This window comes from Rhinatrema bivittatum, chromosome 4 (assembly GCF_901001135.1).
Source record: "Rhinatrema bivittatum chromosome 4, aRhiBiv1.1, whole genome shotgun sequence".
Taxonomy (NCBI): Eukaryota; Metazoa; Chordata; class Amphibia; order Gymnophiona; family Rhinatrematidae; genus Rhinatrema; species Rhinatrema bivittatum.
Window position 1 is genome coordinate 204,741,068 of NC_042618.1, and position 17,480 is coordinate 204,758,547.

Below are 17,480 nucleotides of genomic sequence, written 5' to 3' on the forward strand. Positions count from 1 at the left end.
AACAGTCTTTACATGTGGCAGCAATAATCATACAGGAAGCTGAGTGTGCTTTCCAACTTAACTTTACTGACAATTGAGGGGAAATAGCGAAAATAACTATTTACAAATCCTCATGCAGCCAATCCATTTACATTTTGGGCTCTTCAATAAATCTGTGACTTTGTAACACTTAAAGCATCTTTTCCTTCATTGCTCTGCTTTATACTATTGTCCTGATCTGTGCCAATTGTAAAGGTAGCTTAGAAGCTCCCTTCCAAATTTGAGGATTCAGGTTTCTCTAGTCCAATTCAGTTGATACACGTTAAAGTCCCATAAGGCAAACCTCTGTCCAGATGAAAAGAATGTATTTCTTACTTCATAGTCCAAGCTCCTCACAAGGTACGTCTCCACTCCTCCCTTCCCTGTCCAGGTGATAGCATAGTAATTAACACTGGATGGGTGCCACTGGTCTTCTCTAAATTCCAATTTCTCCTTCTCCAGGAATAAATGAACATTCATTCCTTCAATGAGCTTTAAAGATCAACGGGTCTATCAGAATAAAAAGCTCTTGCTCTCCTTTTAGAGGGTAGCACTGAGTCCCTGGATCCGAAGAGAACTCAGGCAGAAAGTAAAAAAATAAATCGGTTCCAAAAGGTAACCCAAAATGAAGAAAAGAAGGGTGGATAGAATGTCCTCCAAACAAAGGGTTAAAGCTGAAATCTTTAAGTTGGGAAGAAAGGCACCTTTTCTTCTAGGTCATACCTCAAGTTTCTTTCCAAGAAATGCAAAGATCCTTTTCTCAGAAACAAACAAGGAGCAAGCATGAAAGCATGCTTCCTCTGGAAAGGACAAATCCAAATCCACACCAAAAACAAATGGCACCGTACGTTTTATAGGCCAGGGCTCCATCATTTCATTCTTTCACATGGGGGAGCTATACCCATCCACAGCCTTTTTTCGCTACCCACATAATGAATTGATATACTCCTCTAGTAGACACTCAGTAGAGCTCTTGTTTTTCCATTGTTGTACTGTATTTGGAATTTGACTAGTGGTTTCCAGTTCAGTTTTTGTCTGCACGTTTCTATCTATACTTTCTGGTCACTTTATTTGGTATTTAATGGTCTTTCTGTGTTCTGCATGTGTAACTGAGGTGAGATATTTTACTAGCATGTTGTTTCTGTGTAGGGATCTATAGCAGCCTGGCTAGTTCATTTTCCCTAATAAGAGGTGTTTTGGTATTTTAGGGCCTGGTGTAATGTTTGTAGTGTTGTCTTTTAATAGCTAGGGTTGTTACTGTTTGAGTGCTGGCAGTTAGTGCTGTTTTGGTATGGGAGGTTTACCATATTGAACTTGTAATTCAGTTTACTCATGGCTTTCTGAGATCAAGTTTGCATCCAACACGTATTGCAGTAGGCCTAATATCATATGGATTTCAAGTGACTTTTTTGCAGGGTTTTCTGGTTGGCACCACAGCAGTCATACAAATATAATATACGTGTTTTTATAAGTGATATTTTTACCTCAGAAGACTGTACTTTGAATGTCCTTTTTCACGTAAATTCTTTTATAAATGCATAATTTTTAATTGGGGGGGGGGTTTGGGGGTACAAGGCTGTAAGACTGACGAAATACCTTTGCCCCAGCCCTGCTTGTAAGGGAAGCCTCCTCCTTTATCATTTCCTTACATCACTATGATTCTCTGTCATTAGTACCTTTAGGGATCACAACGCTCCTTCATCCGCGGTAAGGGAGGTAATAGGGTTCCTTGCAGGCAGTCGCTGTCTGTGGTGATGGAGGGCCCTGTTTGGACCTTTTGACTCCGTGTGATGTTAGGAAAGCAGCTTCAAATTGTAACCAGTTTATCACTGGCCATGACAGTTCTTTCTTAGGATAAGCATTTGGAAGAGAGAGTAATATTTCTTGCAGGGTTTACTGATTTTTGTCTTGTTCCTCAGCAAACTCACTTATGTCCCCCAGCCTTTTGTATCAGGAAGGTAGCACACATGTGCCTACATTTGACCAGTTCCCTTTAATGTAAAAGAAGATTGGAAAGGTATATGCTATGGAGAATATACAATTTCCAAAAGTGGTCTTTACATTGGATGCAGTTTTCAAAATGTGTGTGTGTGTGTTTTTTTAAATGGGTGTGAGAGAGAGAAAGAGAGACCAGGGAAGGCTATGTTTATGTATGGGAACAAAAGTGAGACTTTATCTTTTTGCATGTGTGTTTAAGAGAATGAGGCCCATTTTGTGTGCATGCTAAACTGAGGCTTTGCGTGTATTGAGAGAGAGTTGGGATTGGTTTGCATGTGTGCATGTTGGTGATAGAGATACAGTCATTTGTGTGCGTGTATGTATGTACGTGAGTGTGTCTCTGTTCGTGTTGGGGTGTGTGTATGCGTTTTGTGTGTGTACGTATGTGTGTATGTACGTGTATGTGCGTGTGTGCATGTATATGCTTGTATGTATGTGTGTGTGTACTTGTGTTTGTTTGTGTGTGTGTGTATTCTTGTCAATTGCATCTGTATGCCCTTTTTTCCCAACTTATGCATGGAATTTTCCACTGCTGGTTAATTTATGCACATAAGTTCCACACATGAGAAAAATATGCAGATGGTCTCCATCTTCCTGTATCCAATACAATCAACATATGTGCCTGTTTTTCTAAAGCTGTGGAACATAAGCACATAATTTTGAACATTCCGTGCACAATTTGAAAAAGGACACAGATGGAAAATGGTGTTGTCAAAAGGCATTTTCCAGCACATCCGGTAAAGGTCACAAAAGAAAAGACAGAATGTTCTTCCCTATTAAACAGCCCATCAATTTCTTTCTTCATTTTGCCTTTGATGTATCATGGAAGAACGCTCATATTTTATCCTCTAATTTTGTATGTATCTTCTATTTTTTCAGGTTTTACCTTTATAAAGGAAGTTATGCAGGAAGTGGGAAGGTGTCTGTTGTGAAAACTGTTCTAGTCCATCCGCCATGACCCCTGCCTTAACTTTGTTGACCTGTCTCTCCTTCTGGCTCAACATTATGCAGTTATCGAGAGGGGATGGTTGTGCGAGATCTTCTGATCCTGCTTTCCAAAAGCCATTTATTGTGGTGTGGAACATTCCCACAATGAACTGCCAAAAATGTTATGGAGTCAGCCTTCCTCTTAGGGTCTTTGATATTGTGGAGAACCAAGGCAGCCATTTCTGTGGTCAGAACATTACAATCTTGTATAAGAATAAGTTTGGTTTTTATCCTTACATCACCAAGGATGGCTCATGGGTTAATGGTGGCATCCCTCAGAATATGAATTTAAAGAAGCATCTTGTACAGGCTTCCAGTGACATACATGACTTACTGAACCGAGACTTCCAGGGGCTCGCAGTCATTGACTGGGAGGAGTGGCGGCCCCAGTGGAACCAAAATTGGGGCTTTAAGAAGGTCTACAAGGAGGCCTCCACGGAATGGGTCCTCAGGAAGTATCCACGGCTGCCCAAGAAAGAAGCCATTTCCTTTGCCAAGTTGGAGTTTGAACGGACAGCACAGGTCCTTATGACTGAAACACTAAGAACTGCGAAGGAATTGAGGCCGAGAGGACTCTGGGGCTTCTATGGGTTCCCTGACTGCTTAAACCATAACTGGAATAAAGGCGATAAGGGCACTGAGTATACTGGTCAGTGTAAAGCTGCATCCATTCATCGAAATAACCAACTGATGTGGCTCTGGAAGGCTTCCACCGCCATCTACCCAAGCATCTACCTCCGGCAAAAACTGAAAGACTCCATCACAGGCCTCCATTATGTTCACTACCGAGTCAAAGAGGCCTTGCGGGTAGCGGGATTCAATTCCAGCATTCCTGTCCTACCGGTGCTAGTATACTCCAGAGTCTCCTACATGCACTCACTGAGATTTCTATCTGAGGTAATGGAGGTCAGAAATAGTCTGAGGGGTGAAACGAGCACTAGAGAAGGGCATCTCCTGCCCAGTGCTCACCAAACTTAGGTGCTTCTGTAAGAAGCACTTTCACACTGTCCGCATGGGTCCCTTTTACACATGGACTTTGCATCGATTTTTTAAAGCGAAAGTATGTGCATACTTTCAATTTGCACCTGCTCATGGTGCGGGCACAGATGTGAGCATGCCACAGATGTGGCTAAAAGTAGGCATCTTGTGGGACACCGCACATAATTTTAGCTGCATATAGAGAAGCGCGGTTTTCAGGAGGACAGTTAATGCGGGTACAATACTTTTTACCCTCATAAATGGCTTGGAAAGCTGTCCCTCCCCCATCACAAAGGAGTGTGGACCACCAGCCCAGAACAGGGTCAAACAAATATTTGATAAAATGTGGGCAGATGTTGTTGAGGGGTTGAGAGCAGACCAGGAAGATAAGTGAGGAAAGCATGCAGAGGCCTAGCTTCAGGATTGCCTTCCAACCTGGATTTGTGGAAAGAGCTGACGGGATTTGTATGTTACACACGGAGTACATGCTATGTTCAGAATAGTTTTTCCGCTTACAACCATGAGGGAGGAGTAAGTGGGAGTCTGTGTACAGGGGGCGGGGTTTAGAGGGGCTGAGCAGCTTGGAAGATGCCTTTGTGTGCATGTGTGTGTAGCTTTAAGTAGGATTGGGGTGCTTATGGGAAACAATTAGATACTCCTCCTTTGCCCCCTCCATCAGTTTTACCCAGAGCAAAACTGAAACAGTATCCCAGTTTGCTCAGTTACCATGCAAAAATGATAATACCAATTCAAACTTTAAAAAGCAAGTAAGGGAGCCAGCCAGCGGCTTAGTGACGGAAGGTCCCCAGTTCAATCCCAGGGCCAGGTTTTCCACTCTGCGTTGTCTGTGGCTGGGGATGCTGGGCAGGCAGCAGTCAAAGCCCCCTGGGGTGGGGGAGAGGGAGTTGCAGTCATTGCTTAAGGGTGACATCTAGTAACCAGATCCATGGCCCATGATTGCAGACACATGGAGAACAATAACTCTCAGATGCTATGAGTGGCTTTTTTTTGGGAAGAAGAGGCCAGTGCTAGATTTAGATCAAGGGTGGGCAACTCTGGTCCTGGAGTGCCACAAACAGGTCAGGTTTTCTGGATATCTGCAAAGAATATGCACGAGCCATATATTTGTGCACGGCTTCCATCACAAGCAAATCTATCTCATACATTTTCATTGCGGATGACCTGAAAACCAGACCTGTTTTAGTTGTCTACACCTGTTGTAGATGCTTTCACAGACAATAATTATTTCTGTGGACGTTTTTCCTTCCTGGAGTTGCCAGAACTTAAATGCTGGCGCAGAGCTGTGGCATTTCAAAAGTGTGCAAGGATACTGACTCTCGGGTGTTTGGGGCTTTATTTTGCCTGATGCTTAAGCAGGGTTGCTAACAATCTCCATCTTTTCAGGACAGGTTGATCCAATCCTGGTTTATGCCATTGCATGTAGAAACTTGTAATTCCGATGTCCCCAAGAAAAGCAGACAAGTCCAGGCATGCCATGGGGGAAAAGCAGGACTGGATCAACCTGTCCTGAAAATAAAAAAAAAATGGAGCCCATTGGGAACCCTCTCTTTTAGGTCTGATCCCCTCTTTCACATCTGAAGCCTATTTTCCAAAGGAAAAAGGCTTTTCCATTCTACCCTGTTTGTATGCATGAGGGGCTGCAGGGAGATTGTTTTAAGTGGGTGGTGCAACATGCTGCTGCCATGTGACTCAAGAACCACTTAAGCACATGCTAATTATTTAAATAAAAGTAATCATGAGCTCCTAAGCTCATATCCCCTATGCACTAGCATGCATTAACTTTCTCAAAGCCATGTAATTGTGAAAAAATGAACGACACTGGGGAGGGGTAGTGGTGGGGAAAAGAATAGTGTGCCAGCCCTGCATCTCAGGGTCACAGTGTTAACCTCTTTGGCAACTTCCAGACACAAAAAAAGGCCGTCTGCCTCCAGCAGCAGCTCCAGAACTGTTTCTGATCAGCACAGCACAGCACTGCACCTTGCAGAGCACTTTGCACTCTTAGGGGCAGATTTTCAAAGGGTTATGTGCGTAATTTACGCGCATAACCCCGAAAAAGTGCCCCTGCTTCAAAGCAGCTACAAAAGTACTGGCTTTCCCCTCCCGGCCCGAGTTTTCAGAAGGAAACACCACAGGCAGTTTCCCTTTGGAAATTAGATTGCAGGTCTGCAGGTATCAGTGCAGATTTTCTGCCAGGCCCACTCAGTTGCCAACCTGGAACTTTTGTTTGAACTTGCTTCCTTTTTTCCCATTGCAGCTGGACTGGAAGGTGGAATGACTTCAACCTTCAATTATGAGGGCAATTTTTAAATAGCTTTGGAAATTGCCCTCTCTGCATATTGAGTTTGGATCAAAGCTGTATACATTGTGAATGATTCTGGCGTGCAGATCATGATTTCTTTTGCTATGGCATGCAAAGAATTTTGAGAAGTGTGTGGGGATACATGCAACTTTCTGAAACTGGACAGGGGTCTGTGTTTCCTGAGAGGTTGGGAACCCCTGCTCTAGGGTATACATGTTTAGATCTTCCCCATATGTTTTAGAACATAAACAATTGACCATTTTACTAGCCACCCTCGGAGCCAGTCATGGTTTATATCCTTTTGAAGGTGCAGTCTCAAGAATTGTAAACAATATTTCAAATCAGGTCTCACCAGAGACTTCTACAGGGGCAATATCACCTCCTTTTTCTGCTGACCATTCCTCTCCCTATGCAGCCAAGCAACTTTCTGGCTTTTGCTGTCACCTTATTCACCCGTTTGGCCACCTTAAGATCATCAGATATGATCAACCCCCAGATATGCAAAGCCACCTGATGAATATTCATGGTGGATATCTGAAAACAGATCTATTTGTGTCCCTTACTGGAAATCCTGGCTTTTTGGACATTTCTGGTAAATTTTGGAGACCCCCAAACAGAGGGAATCAAACATGCAGGGGATTCTCAGGACTTTAAGATAGTTCTTACATAACATCTGGTTTTCTACTCAAGTTCCACACAACACATATTAACGTTAATTTATAGCAGTAGTTGTCAAACCGGTCCTATGGACCTACCTAGTCAGTTGCTTTGCCAAGCTATCCACAATGAATATGCATGAGATGGATTTCTGTGCACCACCTCCATTGTATGAAAATCTATTGTATTTATAACCTGAAAACCAGACTGACCAAGCAATTTCCAAGGACTGGCTTGAGAACCACTGCTTTATAGATTTTATGCCTAGTGTTTCCTAACCTAGTCCTGGAGACACATCTAACCCACCTGATGTTCTGGATAGTCACACTGAATACGAATGCAATAGATTTGTATGGAAATCTATGTCATGGATATTCATTGTGGATATTCTGAAAACAAGACGGTTAGTTGAGCCTCAGGACCGAGATGGGAACTGGTGCTGTATTTTTTGGTTTGGGATTACTGTGAGTCGAGTATGTCAGAAATATATTGTAATACTCGCTATCCCAGTGATTAATTTAGGTTTCTGGTGTCTCTAGGTCCTGTTGGATCTGTTGCTCCTCCACCTCTACCTGACCCCCCACACCCAGAGGTCAGAAAACAGGACACAGAAGGTCTAAGGAGGTGTAGCCCCATGGTTTTCTGCAGCAGCTCAATGGTAGATTCTGCAGCAAGAATTAGAAAATTCTGAAGCATATTGGCAAACATTTCCATTTTTTATATTACATTATAAAAATTAAAGAGGTCCATTTTGAGTAAGCCAATGAGCAGGAACATTATCTGGGTAAAGGAGGGCAATGGCAGTAACAGGACAGGAGGGGAGAGGCTGGATAAGGGAGCAGGGCAACTTTGCTCTGTTCTGTCCCCTCTAGTCTCTCCTCTCCCCTCCCCTCCTGTTGTTTGCACACTGCCTGAAATGGGAGAGGATGGAGCAGGATGTAGAGCAGTGGTCCCCAACCCTGTCCTGGGGGCCCACCAGTCAGTCGGGTTTTCAGGATATCCATAACATGCAAATTTTCTCTCATGCATATTCATTGTGGATATCCTGAAAACCCGACTGGATGGTGGGCTCCCAGGTCAGGGTTGGGGATCACTGATGTAGAGGGTTGGTCTGCTGAGTGATATTTCTGCTACCCCCCCCCCAAGATTTTTGCCACCCTGGGCACAGGCTTAGTGTGCCCGTAGAATGTAAACAGAATGACCCGTCTCAGAGGTGTGAATGTATGGAAACAGTATATATGATGTATATTTCAGAGCTAGGATGAGGCAGGCAGTATGCTGCGCTGGTCCTGTGCTTTCTGTCTGTAGTATACTGTCTGCTGTCTCTGCTCATTTCTCTAGCGGGACCTACTGCACACGATTGGCGAGAGTGCTGCTCTGGGAGCTGCAGGGGTGGTACTCTGGGGAGACCACTCTTTTTCCAGTTCTGCTGTAAGTATGTCAGTCGCCCCCATCTCCTTCAGCTTCTGGAACTGTGGGGGAAAGAAATGTGAGACAAAAGGAAAATATGTGTTTGTTTAAATTAACTCATCCTACAGTTGGAAAAGAAACAGAATTTTGCTGGCAGTATATTAGAGTTTGGCATCTCCTAAAGATGATCTTCAGGCTCTGGATCTGAATAAAGTAGCTTGTGTGGTACCTCAGAGGACGCCTGTCATATCTCTGTGCAAGCTGTGCCTCTGTAGCCGGTTTCTGTAAACAGCTGGTGGCCACTTAATCCTCTAGCTTGCTCCCCATCTTCATTCTGCCATGTGGGGAATCCAAGGTGCCATTCCCAGGAATCCACAGTCATGAAAATCAGCACAAGCCAAAATCTTTTTACATAGCGCTGCGGGTGTCCAAAATAACCTCCCCGTAGAGATGGAGCAAACTAACCAGAGAGAGAATTCAAGCTTGCTGTGGACAGATATAGAGGATGGTGGTAAGGGCAAGGGCAGGAGAGAACCATAAACTGACATCCTTACATGTTGACAATTACTGGCAAGCTCCACCTCAGACAAAGCCAAACCCTGGAATCCAGTTCAGCCCACATCTTGGACTGGTGTTTGGAATGCCTCAATCATTCAAGCTCAACAAATTCAGCTGTCTCCAAGCAGTGGCGTAGCCAGAATTGATTTTTTGGGTGGGCACAAGGTTAACATGGGTGGGCTGTAGGCATGCAGGTCTACGAGTTGTTTTTTTGCTGATAAATAATGCCAAATTATGCAGCATAGCATTCACATCTACGCCTAAGTATGAGGTTTACTTAATGATACAAACATAATTCACGGTGATTTGTGGTACTTTAGCCTTCTTATTATTACGATTTTATACACGGCTCCTACCTGTCCATAAATTTTGAGAGAGCGGTTGTGTTGCTTATATTTAAATTGCTAACATCTCAAAATATAGATATATATTTTTACCTTTGTTGTCTGATCTTTGTATTTTTCTAATCAGTTGGTCCTGGTCTCTTTTTCCCATTTTTTCCCTTATAGCTCATTTCCTAATTCCTTTTCAGTGTCTTTCTTCTATTACTGTCTTCTTCCCTTACACACACACACACACACACACACACACACACACATACACGCTTTCTCTCACAGACTCCCTCTCACACACTCAAGCTGTCACTCTCATATGCTCTCCCCCCCCCCCCCCCCCCCACAAGCTCACATTCAAGTTCTCACTTTCTCACCCCTCCCCAGGCTTATATTCTTATGCACACACAGACGCACATCCAGGCACCCATTCTCACCCACACACATAAACCCAGACTCCCATTCTCACCCACAAACCCATGCTCCCAGTCTCACCCACACATATTCAAGCTCCCATTCTCATCCATACATATACACATTTAAGGTACTATTCTCACCCACACATACACACATTCAAGCACCCATTCTTATCCACATATTCAAGCTTCCATTCTCACCCACCCACAAACCCAGGCTCCCATTCTCAACCACACATACACACATTCGAGCTCCCATTCACCCACATATTCAAGCTTCCATTCTCACCCACATACACACCCAGGCTCCAGTTTTCACCCACACACACTCCCATTCTCATCCACACATACACATTCAAGCACGTGCACAGCTTCCGCTTTCTCCCCCAGAGCAGGAAGATCAGCTGCCTCTCCTGCTGCCACCGGCCTCCTGCTATCTTCGGGCGTCGGGCCGTACTGCCCGCCGAACTTCCTGTCGGGGGGGGGGGAACGTCCGCTTCCTCCGCTTCCTCCCTCCCCCCCCCCCCGACAGGAAGTTCGGCGGGCAGTACGGCCCGACGCCCGAAGATAGCAGGAGGCCGGTGGCAGCAGGAGAGGCAGCTGATCTTCCTGCTTTGGGGGAGTGGAAGCTGTGCGCGGCGCTTCCGCTCCCCCAAACAGGAAGTTCGGCGGCCGTTTGGCCCGAAGATAGCAGGAGAACGGGTGGCAGCAGGAGAGGCAGCTGATCTTCCTGCATTGGGGGGAGGAAGCGGAAGCTGCGCGCGGCGCTTCCACTCCCCCCCCCGAACAGGAAGACCGGTTGGCCATACGGCCGCAGCAGCGCTTCCCCACGTGTGCAGTGATGGCGCGCGAGGCGTGGGTTCTCTTGTTCGCTGTCGCGGGGATGGGATCCCGCGACAGCCTTGCAGTTCCGGTGCCAGTTGGGTGGGCCTGGGTCTAAGTTGGGTGGGCACCTGCCCACCCAGGCCCACCCGTGGCTACGCCACTGTCTCCAAGGCTTTCATAGTAACACACAGGGGCCGATGCAATAAAGTGCGCTCAGCCTAGCACATGGGTCTACGTGCGGTTGGACGCATGTTTTGCACACGCTAGACGAGCACCCGATGCAATAAGGAGATTAGCGCATCCAAAACGCGCACCCAAACAAATGCGTAGCCGATAGCGCCCATCACGTGCACATTCCATGTAGATGAGGCTATTAGCTGTTACCCCCCGAAGCAGGAAATCGCTGGGCACCCAACCCATACGTTTTAACACGGCAAATTTAACTCCAGCTCCGGAGGTGGAGTAAAGTCAATTCGCGAGTCAAGGGCTCATGAGAAAGTAAAAAATACGGTCCTCTGTCTGTCCTCCTACTTAATATCGTTGTGACACTTAAATTTACTGCTTGTGGCGTTGAAAAATAAATATATTTTGGCTTGATAAAAAAATAAAATTCTTAAGGCCGCACTGTAATTTAGATGCCCATAGCAAGGGGAGAGACAGCATGTTGGGCTTGACGTACTTTTAGCCTGACCCAGCCTGGAATATCTTTTGTTTTTAGGAGGGAGTCCCAGACCTTGCATAATGGCAACACATCGTGCCAGACTAAGGGTGCACAGGTCCTGAAGGGAGCCGGGGTCTGTGTCCTCTGGTTGAGGGCTGTCACTCCTTGCTGTTTTCCTCACATTGAGGAACCATATCTTGTTATACTCTCTCTTCTCACTTTGAGGAACCACGTGTTATCCTTTCTCTTCTCAGCTACCTTTTGTTACCCCTTTCCCAGTTTTGATCTCCCTGTTAAAATGTAATTTCCAAGCTTAACCCGTTTTACTGTAAACCGGCATGATGTCCACAACTAATGCCAGTATATAAAAATGTTTTAAATAAATAAATAAATAAATGACGGGGCTATATGGGAAGGGGGAGATGATAAACAAATGGGGAGGAGGCGAGGGGCACCTAAGTAGTTGTGAGTGAAGGCTCATGATGCTGTAACCAAACAGGTGCTGGCTCCAATACACCTGAAAGCTGAACCTCCCTCAACCAAAAAATAAAATTACGGATATACTGTTCCATTATTTAAATGTCAGCAATAGGAATTCCATTAAAGTGTTTAAGGCCGTTGATCAATAGAGTCCCTACCAGTGGTGCAGATTTGCAGTGATGGGGTTCCTGTGCTCTGATCTGTGTGTCACTGCAACTTTCCTTGCTGTTTTCAGAGGCGCTGTGTGAATCTGCGCAGGAACCTGATAACATCCTTGGGGAAGTACATCGTGAACGTGACAGTAGCGGCAGAGGCCTGCAGCGCTCGACTGTGCAGCAGGAACGGGCGTTGTGCCAGAAGGGACCCCGAGAATCTGAATGCTTTCCTTCACCTCCACCCCCAGAGCTTCCACATCGCCCCAGCTGACGGGGGCCAAGGAGACCCTGTGGCTGTTGGGGAACTGAGTGAGGGTGACTTGGCGCAAATGAAGGAATTGTTTCGATGTCATTGTTACAGGGGCTGGAGTGGAGCAAGATGTAGAGTAAGAAGCTCAGCTAATGCATGCAGTGGGGTGGGGATATAGGATGAGGCAGATGGGTGGTTGAAGAGAGCCACAAGTAGGGTAACCATGCAGCTCCATGTCCAAAAGGACAGGCTGAACCATCCCTGGTTCTACCCCATTGCAGGTATGAAGGTGTAGTCCTACATCTATGCAATGGAATAAAACGAGGACTGATTCAGCCTGTCCCTTCAGCATGATTCTTTGTGGTCACTGTAGCCACCAGGCTACCAAGAGGAGCCTTCAATCAGTGACACCTCCATTTCTTATTCTGAATGCAGTTTTGTTTCAGATGGAGGAAGGACGTTGAAACATTCAGAGGTACAAAGCAGAGGATCATCCTACCCAATCTGTTACAAGAAAATAATGAAGAGCTGTGAACATGAACTTCAAGGGTACTTTATAATAAATGAATGCAGTGGGGGCTGTACATGATGTCACATTTCACAAGGTTTGGGGAGAGTACTATGGACTCACCAGCTCCTGTTATTCCCTGTTATTCCCTGTTATAGCAGGCATCCCTTGCAGCCAGTTAATCAGAGATCAACAAATCTTTCTTACCATTGATCAATTTTCGCAAGGATTTATAGCTTGTTTTATAATATTGGTCTTTATATTCAGTGAGTGAATTTGATTATTCTTGCGAACCGCTTCGAAATTTTATATTAGGCGGTTTATCAAGTTGAATAAATAAATGTATAAAATATAGAGGTGAATTCTACCCCAGACCTTTACAGAGATAATGCACACATTGCACCCCATAATAACTGGGAACAATTCTCCTTTTCATGTTGATCTTGCTGTCACCAAAACTCCTCTACGATTGCAGCCCCTCGGACCTGCTCTGTACTTAAAATGGGAAAGGTGGGAAATTTAGAGAGGGAATTAGGAATCGAGGGGGGACTGAGAAGTGAGATGGATGGAGAGGAAGTGGGAAGACTGGCAGGTCATGAAAAGTAGGAAAATGGATCGGGAGGTGATGGAAGAGAGGGGATTAGAAAGGATGGAAAATGAGGCGCGCAGGAGAAGGAGGTTTGTGGCAGAGGTTAGAAGGAAGAATGAGACATATGAAGGGAAGATGTAGGCGCAGGAGGCAAGTGGAGATGGAAGATTGAGAGGAGATGGGGAGATGTAGGACTTAGATTGGTAGTGAAGGGGGGTGATGGAGATTTGGCAGGTGAGGGGAAAACAGAAGATTGGGAGGGACGTGAGAGATGGGGAACTGGGAAATGAAAAGAGCGGGATGTGAGGAAGAGATGGAGAAACAGAAGATGCTAGTTAATAGGGAAGTGAATGGAGCTACAAGACTGGCAGGGGTGGAGGACCGGGAGAGAAGGGGGAGATTTGGAAGGGAGCTGGAAATGGCAGATTGAGAGCTTGAGAAAGAGGAAGAAGTGGGAGATGAGAGAAGATGGACAATTGGGTGGTAACATAGTAAATGACAACAGGTAAAGACCAAAAGGCCCATCTAGTTTGCCCAAAAGTGATTCTTTTGCACATTTATGCAAAATAGATCAAATTTTCATGCAGAACCCAACCCCCAATCCAGCTGTGTCCCCTTTAGGGTTACAGCTGCTGCTCCATGCAGGTTTTCCCCATGTCATCCAGGAAGCACAATGCAGCCTTATCACTGTCGCTCAGCAAAGGTTGTGCAGGTTCCTCATTACCATTCTCTTGCTGCCAGGGATCCTCTCTGTTGTTTATGCCATGCTTTTTTTTTTTTTTTTTTTTAAAGTCTGTCACTGTCCTCGACATTACCACCTCCTCTAGGGCGGCTCGCCAGGTATCCACCACCCTCTTCAAGAAAAAAATACCTCCTGACATTTTTTTAAATGTATTTACATTGCATATAGTCAGGGATTATAATTTCTAATTTTCAAAAATAAAGTGTATGGAGGTTGCAATGTTCTGATTTTGATCTGGTATGCGCAAGTGTCAATGCATGCCAAATGTTTGTATGGTTGAATTAATAAAAAGTTTTAAACATAAGATGTATTTAAAAGTATTTCTATGCTGCATTATCCCAGGTTCTAAGCAGCTCACAACAACCCATTCATAATTACCAAATAGACAAACTTTCACACATAAAAAGCAAAACTTCCAAACATCACCTTCTCAAAATCTTCTCAATTAGCAGCACCTACATAGCTTACCCTGTACTCGGGGAAGCTGATATTGAGTGCTACTTAGCTGGATAAGTGGTGGCTGCTGAATTCCCAGCTATGTTCAGCGGTTGCCACTTAGCTCGACAGGTACTTATCCAGTTAAGTAGATAGCCGGATATCTAATGAGTGAGCAATGGGTGGTTTGGGAGGAAATACTTATCCATCTATCATAGCCAAATAAGCGCTGATATTCAGACTTATCCACCCATGGTACATCGATAAGTTAGACCGGCTTAATATTTATTTATTTAAAAAAAATTGATATACCGCTATTTGGATACAACCATCATAACGGTTTACAATATTTACAAATATCAAACTAATGACAAACAATATTTCCAATAGCTGTGGTTACACTCTTGCTTTCTTAAAACTTTAAACAATAATTTACAGAGTAAAAACAAAGAAATAATAGATTCATCCGGACATTCATATCATTACTTAATGCTCACTGCTTCCTCGTACTTGCTCCATTTATTAACTATAAGATCTTATTATGTCTCATTATTCTCTGTGACAAAAGCTTGCTTATATAATCATGTTTATTTTTTTTTCTTAAATTGTGCTGTATTCAATTCTAATCTTCATTCAACTGGCAGATTGTTCCAGATAGTCGGTCCGGCCACAGACAATGCTCTTTCCCTTATGGAAGTTAACTTTGCGGATACCAAAGATTGGATAGATAGGAGGAGACCTTTATTAGCAGATCTCAAATTTTTCTGCGGTATATGTAACCTTATTGCCGCATTTAGCCAATCAACGTTTTCATTATGAATTGCTTTATGTAGGATGCATAGCGCTGTATACTGCACTCTCTGCTCTATTGGTAACCAATGGCGTTCCATCAGTACCGGCGTAATATGTTCTTTTCTAGCAGGTCTAAACTTGGCCGGATATGAGTTATCGGCTTAAGTGGCGATTTCTACAGGGATATTCATCAGCTTAGCCATACTGCTGAAGATCCTTTGTAAATTAGCTGGATAACGTATCTGGCTATCTTACGCAGGTGCTCAGCTTTGAATATTGAGGCCATAATTTATAACCTGCACTTCCTCCTCCTCCAGGATATTAACCATAATACGTACTAATTTAAATTAAACGCCTCCCTAAACAGAAATGTTTTTACTGTTAATTAAAAGCTTTTAGGTTAATTGGTTTGTATCTGAATCTGCCCCCTCAGTGCTTCATACTGTGGCCCATAGTTCTGTAGCTTCCTTTCTAATGAAGGAGCTTGGCTTCCTGTGCATGAATACCTCTCAAGTCCTTACAGGAATAGGCAGAAGAGCACCAGCACACAGCACTATTCTCAGAATGTGCATTAAAATAGTCTAACAACTCTATTTCATAACAAACGTAATTGTAAAACACAGAGAATATGAATTTTACCTGTGAATAGTACCTTACAGGTACACCTGGTCATGACCTACTGCACTAAACAATCGATTGTATTATATAATATATTGTAAGTGAACCTTTTGTGGCACCTGTTAGAATGTACTATAGTACACATCTCACCTACTTTATGTGCCTACATGTAAACCGTTGTGATGGTATATAACTTAGAGACGGTATAGAAAAGATTTTAAATAAATAAATAAATGTAAATGTCTGTATCATATCCCCTCCCATCTTTCTTCTAAGGTACACATATTAAATTCCTTCAGTCTTAGAGGGCTTCCAGTACAGACCCTGGACCACTTTGATTGCCTTTCTCTGGACCGTTTCCTGCCTTTCTCTATCCTTTCTGAGATAAGGTCTCCAGCACTGAACACAGCACTCGGGTGAGGGCCTCACCAAATGGTATCATTATTACCTCTTTTCTTCTGCTGGGTATGCCCCTCTTTGTATATCCAAGCACCCTCCCCTGTGAAGTAACATTAAAATCCTTAGATTTGCATACAAGGAGCTCATTAACATAATGACTGTGGTCTCCAGTAGGTGATGCGATGAGCTGTGCTGCTAGGTCCATGGCTGCTGGTCCCTCGTGTCTTACTGCAACTCAAACCAAATGAAGTCCTAATATGGAGATTTTGGCATGCACAGCATGATCTTACCTGGCAGTGGGTCCCTTTTCTGCTCTTACCCAGTATTGGATAAGAACATGCCTCCAGGACTCGAGAAAGTTTTGCTGGCATTCTTGCTTTCTTAACCACACAGTACTAGCCATTTTGAAGGTTTCTTTGATTTGTTTTGCCCAGTAGCATTTTTCCTGTTCCTATGGGCATCCAGTTCATCTGGACCCTACCCCAGTTGGAGTTAGCAGAACAAACTTCATTTACGGCAACCTGGTGTTCTTCCCCGGTTTTGCTCCCATCTAGTAGAGCCACAGCAGCAGCAGCAGCAGCAGCAGTCTTTTAGCTGAGAGGCGAGGACCTGGAGACCAGTGTAAGAGCACGCTGGAGTCAGCCAGTGGATGTCAGTGTGGAGCACTGGGAAAGATTCCCTCCCTGGGGCTGTGAACCCCGTCCCTACAATATCCACAGCCGCTGCCAGCCTAAGGAACGGGAATCAGGCTCAGGAATTAAACCTGGATCTTCTGGGCCATCAGGTAATTAATATAGTAATTTACGTTGCCCGGTAGGCCTGTGCATAACTCCTGAAGACAAGAGTTCTAACCCTCCTGTGGATAAAGTATTGCTGCTTTCCCTAGGTTCGATACAGCTACTCTTCTAGGCTAGCCTTCGTGGGCTGGTGTTTTTTGTCCCACAGGGACTCCCAATTCCTAGTTAGCTGCTTCTCTTGTGCAGCTTTTATCCATCACACAATTCACATGGAAATCTTTTTACCGTGGCAGCAAAAGTGGGGAATCAACTACTACACCCTTAACCTTTTTGACAAGTAAACATTTTTCTGTGCTTTCCTGGCAGCTTGTACATTATTCTCATCCATTCCCTTCTGCCAACTTCTGTTCTTTTGACACTCACTTTCATTTAACCCATTGGTTGCATATACCGAGTCTCCGGGCTATGAAGATTTATCTCATGCATATTCATTGTGGATATCCTAAAAACCTGACTGGCTGTGGGGTCCCAGGACGGGCCTGGGGAGCCCTGATATAGATTCTAGTCGCGCTAGGCCAGAGGTTCTCAACCTGGTCCTCAGCTAGCCAGCCAGGT

General features: G+C 44.5%; 1 protein-coding gene across 3 annotated transcripts in view; it reads left to right on the forward strand.

The window, feature by feature from the left end:
- LOC115090458 (hyaluronidase-3-like) overlaps window positions 1–14,590 on the forward strand; it is an 83,341-nt gene extending 68,751 nt beyond the window's left edge. For 2 of the 3 annotated variants that reach the window (XM_029599578.1, XM_029599579.1), the window contains exons 2-5: window positions 2,896–3,900; window positions 8,300–8,389; window positions 11,876–12,104; window positions 12,492–14,590. In XM_029599578.1, the coding sequence (XP_029455438.1) occupies window positions 2,971–3,900; window positions 8,300–8,389; window positions 11,876–12,104; window positions 12,492–12,634 (1,392 nt within the window). In that variant the 5' untranslated portion in view covers window positions 2,896–2,970 and the 3' untranslated portion in view covers window positions 12,635–14,590. Of the gene's footprint in view, window positions 1–2,895; window positions 3,901–8,299; window positions 8,390–11,875 lie in introns of all 3 variants that reach the window. The other variant, XM_029599580.1, reaches the window with a different exon arrangement.
- Window positions 14,591–17,480: the final 2,890 nt, after the last annotated feature.